General features: G+C 32.7%; 1 protein-coding gene across 1 annotated transcript; it reads left to right on the top strand.

Moving 5' to 3' along the window:
- Window positions 1-7226: 7226 nt before the first annotated feature.
- On the top strand, window positions 7227-8453 carry LOC107191981. Its single transcript, XM_015581137.1, has 2 exons — window positions 7227-7286; window positions 8061-8453. Exons 1-2 carry the CDS (start codon window positions 7275-7277, stop codon window positions 8451-8453), a joined length of 405 nt encoding a protein of 134 aa, XP_015436623.1. The 5' UTR covers window positions 7227-7274.
- The last annotated feature ends 2808 nt before the right edge of the window (window positions 8454-11261 follow it).

An 11261-nucleotide genomic window follows, 5' to 3' on the forward strand; every position in this document is an offset into this window, starting at 1 on the left:
AATAGGAAACCAGTCGTTTTCTCCCGTTTTCGATAATTCTTCGACCGCGGGTCCACGGTAAAAAATAGATGAACGGTGAATAATGTCTCGTCTGAGCGTCCAGACGGAATCCCACGTAACGTTCTGCAACCGACAGATGGAAGTGCTGGCTTGATCGAAAGCGCAAAATATAATAGTCCACATTGGGTACTTTTGTTCTCTGATCGGGTATATCAAGTATTCTGGTCGAGTAACAAGTGGTGCACACGTCATGTCACGTGTCAGATACAGCACTCACTGCACGCCCCTCGGTCCTGCGCTTCTTTCCAGAAAACAAGGACGAGGATATTCCTTGACGATAAAAGTCCTGCTACTCGCCATTTTTCAAGACCATCGACTTGTCCGACAAGATTTACATGTCTCTCGATGGAAAAACTAAGATGAATGGGACATTGTCCGAACATGATTACAAAATAACATCACCTATCGATATTGTTTTGTTTCATTACATGTGATTGTATATGAAAAATTGACGTATTTTCTGCAGTCAGTTTGATACATAGAAATTTATTAGCATCAGAACTGTTGAAGACTATCCCACTAAAGGATTAACATTGCATTAATGCAATATTTCATTTGCATTTTTTTTTTCAGTTAATTTACATTATTGAATTATGGTTTTCTTTTAACAGAAATGAGAAATTGTTTTATTAAAACAACATTTGGTACAAACAAATTGCTACTGAAAATTCGTTTATATTGTAGTAAAATTTCTGTTCTTTCTTATGTAATTTTGTATAGAATAGAAAGTCTCAAGAAGGTATAAATTAATTACGTTTTTCATTTCTTCATTTACACTTAGAACATATGTCCTGTAATATTTTTGGTACTTTGTATAAGCAAGTACAGAACAGTCATTTTGGATTAAATTGCAATATGTATATGTATGATTTTCTCTTATTTACTTGCAAAAATTTGATGCTGAAAATATTTTCATTAATTTCATTAATTTCTATGTAACTCTTCGTCAACTTTTTTTATAGGGAAACAGTGTTATAGGAAAAATATGGATTCATTTTCTGTAAATTAGCTTCATTCAAGAATTAAATTTAACTAGTAAATGTCGCGTCACACTTGACATTTTTAAATTGTCGGTTTAAATATGTATTGTATTTCACAATATTTAAGCAAAAGGAATTGTTTAAATTGGTTCTTATCGGCCAACTGTCTTGTGAAATACATTTAAAATAGAACACCTAAAATAATAAGGAGTTATTTGAAAGAAAATTAAAAAAGAATTAGGAGTGCAAAGGGTTAATGAGTTGCACTGTTATAGAAGTCGTAGACCACAGCAATAATAAAATTTTACGTAATTTCAGTTTTTCTGATGACATTCAATTAAATTTCACTGGATGTGAACGTTACATGAAATACATGGAACAATTTTATTTTTGACGTAAAACTCTACCGTTTCATCTGACAGATCAATTTACAAGCAAAATTGTACTACAAAACAAGTAATGACCATATTTTTTACGTAATACGATAAACTCTTTATGAGATTTTTCCACCAGATACACTGAATTACCAGTGGATTACTATATTCGCAAATTTAATTGTAGCTTGTAATTAATATTGAAAGAAACCATCTGGATAAACTGCTCGAGCAGTAATACAATAGTGAATATAAAAAAGTGATTTTAATAAGTTAGTGTAGTAAATAATTTCTTATTCCTCGTGCTTAAAATAATTCGTGTAATAACATAAGTAATATGAGTGATACCCTAGACAATTTACATTAACACCATTTCCCTTTAACACATTAAGACTCAACATTACGTTAATCAAACATTTCGGACATAATTTTTTTTCAGTAAATTTACGTTATTAAATTCTGTTTTTCGTGTTGTAGTTATGAAAGAGGATTTCGTAGATTTGCTTCATAGATTTTTCGTCACTATTTCTTCTTCCACTTAGATCCTACGACGGTTTGAAATTTAAAGAAATTAAAGTATTTATAGCACTATGATGAACTAATTTTTTTTTTAATCATGGTAATGTTTTGGTATATCTTTTTCATATAGTGGGCTTCTATAATATGATGTCTAGTATTATAATGCATTTTTTATATTTCGACAAAATCATATATGTTATTTTATGTACCTTTTCCTATACAAAATTTCCCAAAGTTGCATAAACGTAACATTCTGTAAAATAAAAAGTACCGATCCAAAAATTTTTTGATAGTATTTATTCTTTCCTATACACTTTTATGAGTACTAAGTAATTATATGCATAAGTGAAATCACCTTATTTCACTGCTTGGGACTTAATGAGTTATTAACAACAACAAAAAGAACCAATAACAGACACTCCGAAAGAGATTCTCGAAATAACACAATACGAACCAAATAGATTGAGTGGTAATTCAACAACTTTACCTTTTACACAGCATAATGAACAAAAGCAGTTACTGAAACTAAAATTTATCAAAACTTTAAATTGCAAAATCGTCGTATGTAAAAGCTGCTGGCAGTATGTTTTTCGACAAGGTCCATTGCCGCATCTTGGGAGTCTGGCAGCCGGTGTCAAACACATCCGCCAAAAAAGATATTGATCTATTGACAGCACAAACACGTTCGATTGGGACGCGAGGGTGGTCTCCGTATCCGTCGAGATTGCGATTATCACAAAGGGACTTATGGATTATCGATAACGGTGGAGAACGAAAAGCGGAAACGACAGGTCACCACAAATGGACTCGAGTGGTCGCGATGGCAATGTAGATCGATAAATTCCATTTAATTCATTCGGGCACTCATTTGTCGACGAAGATAAATGGAAAATTTTGTATAAATATTCCGGATGATTTTAAAGATTCTTTCTTCGTTTGTTATTGAAAGCGTGCTCACTGGCTTCAGAGATTCTAAAACTATAATTTCTAATTTTTAATTTTAACTGTACAATTAAATCGATCATAGCGAATCAAAAAATACAGAGCCTGCCAAGAATAATTATGCAATTTCAATTAGCCGCCACTTTTTATATCGAGCAGTGATAGCGAATAACATAAAAGAACGTATACAGACACGAAAACTATTAATTTTCTGCAGAATACGTCTATGAAGTAACTAATCCAAAAAGTAGGTAAAGAAATGAATCAGAAAGATGAATTATAATTTGATGGTAAAGATTCCTAGAAGATGATACGGTGAGGTTGGAGACGCCATTACAATTTCCAACAAAGCGCTGCTATAATGTGGAAATACTTCATTAACCCAATATGACACCATGTGACTTTCAAATCATCTACCTATACATTTATATTTTATATCATTGTAAGTCTATAGCCATTTATATGTTCATTATAGTATGAAATCCAAAAATACCTTCTTAGTTGTACGCATAATTTTCATAGCAATATAATTGACAAAGTGATTCGTATCCAACTTATTTTATCCCAGATACGGAGCCACACATTTTTGCAATAAATATTTACTTTAATTAATTGTCCGAGTATTAATAATAACAGAGGGATAAGTGATAACGTGCATAATATTGGAGTGGTGCAAAGAATATTTTCAGTAATGTATAACCTCCAAAATTCAATTATAAAGGATTCAGAAAATTATTCGGGTATCATAATTAAAAACAAGTGTCACAAAATATTTTCAATATTTAAGTAAATGTACTAGTATTATATGTGATGTGTTCTGGTATAAAAACGTTAACGTGCGAAAACGACTTATCAGGACAAACGCGTTTAAAGTTCTGCACAGCATAGTAGGTTTGCTGTTTCGTTTTCAGCTGTTTTCTCTCGCATGTCAAAATTCCTACTTCCCGCTGGATGGTGTTACTTATTTCGTTTAATACTGATCAAAATATGTATGTACATATAGTACAATTAATTAAATAGTTTACTTTCATTATCAATACATGATTTCAATTGTGAATTTTCAAGTCAATTATTCTAAGAAATTGGGATTGGTCTCACTGTAAAGAGCATATTTTTACCTATAAAAAAAAACCTGAAAAAGTCAAAATAAATTTGTTCGCACCTTTCTACCACAGCATGTAACATATAATATTACATATATAATAAATACTAATGTTTTCCGTGAAAAGATCATTGTTCAATTATCCGAACGGAATGTCGCCTGACCCAGTTGGTACAATCGAAGTTCCTACTGTATTTCCAACGACTATGGTCGTAAAACTATCTAAGGAACGGAAGTAACAACAAAACGACGAAGAGTAAACACACATAAGGTACACAAATTACCGTAACCCCTCTGTGGATACCGCACGCAAACAAACCACGAAAACACCAAAAATGTCTGATCGAGAAGAAACGAACGCTCACATATTCTGTCGATGTTGTACACAGGATTCTTCGGAGCCGTCTGGGAGCCGGCGAGTTCTAAGCGGTCCGCAACCGGAATCCAGATCGGAGTCGGGTGAGCTTCACTGTCAATCCGGTAATTAGTTTGCATGCCACGTTTTTGGACCACGCCGATCGAATTCGTACGCGTAAGAGCACCGTCGACCGACGATCTTGCGAATTCATAATGCATCGTGAATTCGGGACACGTGCCGCGTTCACGTAAGCCATGACAAAATTATGTACTACAACGACAGGGGGGAGGGGGGAGAGGTGTGCTTTCGCCGGTGCGTTTTAAAGCAGCCGTAGAACGGGAAGGAAATTACCCATCACGGACGGGGGATGATGGTGCTTTGTGCCCCGCGGGGAAATTTTCAGCGAGCACGAGCCGATGTTTGTAAATAACGGGTTCGCCAGCCAATTCGTTGGCGATTGACAGGTGAAGACCTCCGATAATGCTGCTTTCTCGGAAATTGTCAGTGTCGCGGATTTATTAGATTCCGCTAGACACAAGCATAGTAATACCAGTAATACCAGGATATAGTGATCCTGCTAATTAATGAAAAGGAAGTAAGCAACATTTTAATTTATTTGACTAGGCTGTTATGGCAGTTGATATGTACTAATTTGCTTGAGTGACTTTTCTATTTCATAACTGCAAACGCTTGTTAATTATTTATTAGTGTACAATTATGAAACTACGGATTTCATTGATTGGTGTAGTTTACTGTATTTGTATGAATAAATAATAGTGATAATAAGTTTACCATGTGAATTTTACTAATTCATAAGGTATATACTATTATTTAAAGGGAACTATTATTTAGTTTGATGATAGATTAATTGAAGATCGCTTGATATGAATGGAAACGGATAATGGATGAGAATGCAAGCTAATTTCTTCGCGTGACTTCATCTTGAAAACTGCAAGTTAACCCTTAAAAGCTACCATAAAAATAACCGCATACTAATTTTGTTTGTTACGTTTATTTCAAAATATGGAAGAACTGATTTATCTAATAATAACATTATCGCTGTTAATAATATGAATAAATGTCTAAACAATTAGTGTTACCAGTTATTACATTTTTTGATAGTATTAAAATAAAACTCGCATGAAGTGAAATTTTATTCACGGTAGCTTTGAAGGGTTAAATTCACAAAAGAAATTCATAAAACTTCGTTAAACTTTCTGATAGAGATTATTGTTCGGGAAAGAAATTATTCCGTAAAGAGACAAGTGTTAATTTACAACTAGTGTCATGGACAATGTCTTGTATTAACGTTAATCGATCAATACAGTTTTTATCAAATATGCACATATAAATGAAACTCTCAATCGAATTTTCACATGTTTACTAAACACGGTTCATTGAGAGGAATTATTCATCCAAGTGAATAATTGAAATTGTTTAAACCATTATTGGCCGAAACGGTACTTTGGTAACAGAATTTATCAACACGAATTTGGTCGAATTACATTTAGTCGTCTGTAAAATTATGAGCCCTTGCGTAACAACCCGTCAATGAACTGGTGCGATTACTGGAAATTATTGATTAATCAGATAAATGTTCAAGCGTGAACAGAATGAATATTAACAGTAACACGCGTTTATTCCTGAAATAAAATACAATTTTCAATAGTTTTAATGGTTATTAGACTGATATTACGACTCACACTTTCAGACAGTCTCCAGTAGCATTTTTATTTATTTTTCTGAAGATGAGGATTCTTATAAAATTACTCAATTTTTTTACACTTTCTTAGGATGTATGTTAATTGTGTAAATGTATTTTCGAAAAAACTATTACTTTAACACTTAAAATTCGATAAAAGTGGATAACCGTCTATATTTATTTATCACTTTATTCTATCGTTTTTCAATACAATCATCGGTAATTCTAGTGTTGCACTGTTAAATTAAATAAAACACTATTTAAACGACGATTACTATCTAGACTGCGGATTTTATGCATTTATAGAGTACGCGATTGACTAGAGGTTATTGTAGTTAAGAGTTTGATAAAAAAAAATTGAAACATTTAATCAAGTAAATAAATTTCTGTTGGAACCCAGCGTCTGTAAATTAACCTATAAAATTCTATATTTGCGTAAACATTCCCAGTCTAGTGATTACTAGACTACGGATTAAATGCATGTAAAGCTAACATTAGACTTAATACAATTTCTGTTTCATTCTTAACATAATAACATCCTTAAGAATAGGAAAAAAAATCCAATTTTTACATTTGCCTTTACAAACCACTTCAAAAAATATAATTTTGCATAAAGTTCCACAATCTAGTAATTACTATTATAAGTACGAATGAATGGAAAATCTTTCCATTCTGAATGGTAGAAAACATGCTACTGTGTGACTGACTGTGAGACAGAGTTGGGCAGAATTTTATTCGAATAATACACAGTGAAAAGCAGCAGTATCTAAGGGTGTCGTTCTGAGCTTTAAACAGTTAATGAGATTAAATAATTGTTCGACAAATGTCGATTCATTCATAAAGAAGTATTATTTTGTTTTAAAAAATTTCCACGTTTAAACAATTAAAAATGACGAAATATTTTTTTTTATCTTTTATTTGTTATTCGAAATTTTTTATCTAGATAATGAGTTTGCCCATCTCTGCTGTAAGAAGAGGGAAACATATCAAAGTGAAGTCGTGGCCATCGTGATACTTCTGTCGATCGATAATCATTCCTGCCACGTAATATAGGTCTACAGTAGTTACGAAACGATCAGCAATAACCAACGAAACGAAATCGTTTCGGATCGCTTCGTATTCACGTTGGTTAGACGCCATCTCATAAACGTGCGCCCGCATATAAAGACGGATGAAAGACACAGGCAAAGGCCAGTCAAAATTTTCGGCGCGAAGTTAACGGTCCTGGCCAGCAAGAATGAGGAAAACGGTAACGAGATACATTCGTTTTATTATGAACGTTGAATTATTGAGTATTTGGAATTTCATCGAAACGTTCCTCATCAGTGCAAGTTCATACGTCACGGATCTGCTTTGTTCCCGTGATCAATTCGAGTTTCAATTTAAATATTCATCGTACGTTAAATATTCATTAAATGAACGTAGATAATTTTAACTTAATTAACTGACCCGTGTATTATTTCGTTCCTTCTCGCTGAGAGTAAATTAACTTAAAACTGCATCGGTGAAACTTGATCAAGTTATTTAATTCGAATTAACTATCACCGACAACACTGTTATCCGATCGTGTGCGTTGCTTTAAGTATGATAGTCTGGCATCGTATACGTGAATTGTATAATACCTTCTAAGAAAGCAACGATTCCGGTCTTTAATTAAATTTCGTATACTGTTGTATAAAAGCTACACTTGGAGTACTAATCGTTTCCCAATTTTTCAAAAACGTTTCAACTGTCGCTAAATCCATTTAAGTTTACAAACCTCGCAATAATTTCAATCAGACTTCCTGACAAAATCAATGACAACAGACTCAATTCAATCACACCCGCGCGTGACTGTTTCGATGACATCAAATCGTCTCAATAAAAATGTCGAATTTTGATAGGTCCCAGATTTTAACGACTCGTGAAACGTGGGCGCAATTTTTACTAACGCTTTCTTGATCGCCTTTCAGAAGGCAGCAACAGAACGACAGCCGGAAACGCGGGCGACAGCTAAGCCATTAATTGCTTTTCCATTTTCCAGTTGACCCTCGTGCTTCTCTGTATCGGACTGGCAACGTCCGATTTATCGCCATATAAACCAAGGGGATGGCGTCCTAATGGTCAACGCTTTAATCCCACCGACAATCGATTGCATGCGTATTACGGGCCCCCCGGATTACCAGCCTATGAACCGCCGGACTCTACAAGCCAGCCACCAGTTTTCACCACAACCACGGCCCCGACAACAACGACGACGACAAGAAGAACCACAACGACGCCGAGAACCAAGGAGCCAACGACGCCCCCGAGCGTTCCCGAAGAAGACTTCGACGCGAATCCGGCCCTAGCCATCGCGAATTCCTTTGCCTTTAATCGACCCGTTTACATTTACAACACCTTCCCGTTCCTGCCAGGCCATATTTTCGTTAAATAAACGACCCGTAACAACCGGCTGACAATCGAGCTCGTAGCTGCTAACGAATATGGCTATAGATAGAACAGAACTAAAATGACTTCGCAGAATTTGGTGTGGTGTACTGGAAACGGTAACGTTGTTCCTGTTTAAGAGAAATTGTGAGATTACTTTAGGTAGCTAAATATTGTGAATCTATTGGTGCATATGAAATGTTTTGAATTACAATGTGACGCGCCAGAACCGTGTAATATTTCTGAAGTGTAACATAGATATCTACTTTTATTGGAAATATATTTTGTGTACCTTTTTTTACAGTTTTTTTCTTCCACCTGGTTCGATTTACCGAACGATGTGGAATAAAGATTAAATGTAGATTATTTCAGTGTACTGAAATTAACCCAGGTTGTACTGGAAATATAATACAAAAATGTTTTTATTTCTAGGGAAGCTTTTTTATTTTACTGTGTTTTTCGTACTAGTGTATTCCTGTAAGTGCATAAAGTTTGCAGAGTAGCTATTGGAAATTTTCTGCAAACTTGTGTAAACAATTGTACAGAATTTATAGATCGTAATAAACAGATCACTCTCGGAACTGAGGAAAAAATAAACATTATTCTCCATAAATGTCTTTAATACTAACACTTGAATTAACACCTTCAAAATATTACGCTGATTAAACTTATGTATGTAAATGAAGATATGGTTGGGAAAAACGATACCTACTTCATATGCACCAATCTAATGTTTCATCCAGAAGTATTCTCGTACAGGTACAAAATAAATCATCGTTTATTCTATAAGACTAAATGACAAACGTTATTTAGCAAATATTGTCTAGCATGTATAAAATAGACTACACATGATAGATGATTATTGCACTGTAAAAAGCTGTGTATAATAAAAACCATATTGTTCTACATGTGTTACACTAACTTTATTAGACTACATTCGTTAAACTAATTCTGCAATAAATCATATAAATTTCATTAATGTATGGTACATAGAGGAGATAGAAGATAAAATTGGCGACTAAACTGTTACTGCCTAAACAATTAGTAATAATAATTCGTTCATACAACAGTAAACAAATAAAGTCTTAAACTGTCAAGGGTAAATAAAGTTTTCCAGTTAATTTTTATTGAAAAGTAACCTTTGCAAAGAAATATATTCCCTTTTTCTACACAAAAGAAAAATTAAGATTGGAAACATGTTTACTACTAATCTTGCCTTCCAGAGGATTCGAGAATATTTAATAAAGAATAGAACACTGACGATAAATATTCGTACAGATTATCGTATAAAGTAATAAATACAACATTATCATCGTAACACCGTGATAGAGTTTTTAATTTCAATAAAACGACCCACTTACGATTACTGTTCCATTTCATTATTAACATTTCAAAAAAATTAAAAATAATGGTTAAAAATTTAAATCCTATTATATACGAAATAATATACGAAAGAATACCTTACAGAGGCAACGTCGCAATATTTTCCAGAGAAGAATGAAACCTGCAGTCACATTTATTTTTCCGTGAAAGAATACGTCTTGACAGTTTCTCAACGGATGAAAATAACACAACGCATTTTCTACAGAAAAGAAGAATACCATGTAATAAAATCGACCTACACTATACCATGTTCTTTCCATCGACACTGTAATATTTTTTTATATTATGAAAAAAAGCTATGAAAAAGAGATCTCTTATGAACAACGCAACGTTTGCTACTTTTTTGGAAAAGAAAATAAGTTATACTGATCATGCTTTTTCTAACAAATAATATTTTGATGTGACTGAATACGTAAAAGGTTCAAAATCAGTACATAATAGGGTTAATTAATATTTCGATATAGTTCTCGTAACATTCTTATCTCTTTATTGCTCTCATTTAATCTTACATACATTGACAAGAAACTAACAATAGTATGTACAACGTTATAGGAAAAATAACTTTTCTTTTTTTACCTAACATTAGAAAAATATGGTACTTTGTATTGTTATTTGTGTCACTGTGAAAATTCGTTACGGTATAAAAATAAACTATGGCTTAAGTAAAATCAAACTACATCGATTGTTACGTTTAATAATTAGTTGTAATAAAAAGAATTTGAATGAAAAGAATAGACGAATTATTCAATAATTATTGCGAATAATTGTCTGATATGACTTTTAGAAAATTGTATAATATTACGAACCAATTAATAATGCAAAATAAAGCAAAGAATGAATGATCATTCGAATATAGAAATTTCGTGATATGAAACATTGAAATGCGATTCAAATTGTGAGTACAAAGTATAATAAAAATATGCATTTATTATTCTATTTAAAAATTCTTTACCTGCAATATTTCTTAGAAAATATCGTATCTTTTCAAGACTGGCAAGGAAACATAAAAGTGCCAAAAGTTATATCAAGGAAATTCCATTTAATTAAAAATGTTATGACACCGCCGTTTTGTTTAAAGTTGATGAAAATAAATTTTAAAACAAATATTAGAATGAAAATTAGATAAAATAATGCGTTCGACTATAAATGCCATCGTATAACAAGTGGCAGTTAAAAGTAAATGTCATCATAGTTGTAATTCATTACAAAAATGCTTTTTTGATGAATAGAATATAATAATCATATTAATGCAGTTTTGTACACAGCCAAGCAAAAGTATTATTTATTTTATCTTAGATAAATTATCTTCTCAATTGTTAAAATAGATATTACCACTGTAATAATATTTATTTCGATAAAAGCTCAATTTATATTTTAAGCATATTGCTTGTCACTATTTTTTTTAGTATCCACTAAAATGATGAAACTGCTC

This window comes from Dufourea novaeangliae, unplaced genomic scaffold, assembly GCF_001272555.1.
Source record: "Dufourea novaeangliae isolate 0120121106 unplaced genomic scaffold, ASM127255v1 scaffold248, whole genome shotgun sequence".
NCBI classification, from domain to species: domain Eukaryota; kingdom Metazoa; phylum Arthropoda; class Insecta; order Hymenoptera; family Halictidae; genus Dufourea; species Dufourea novaeangliae.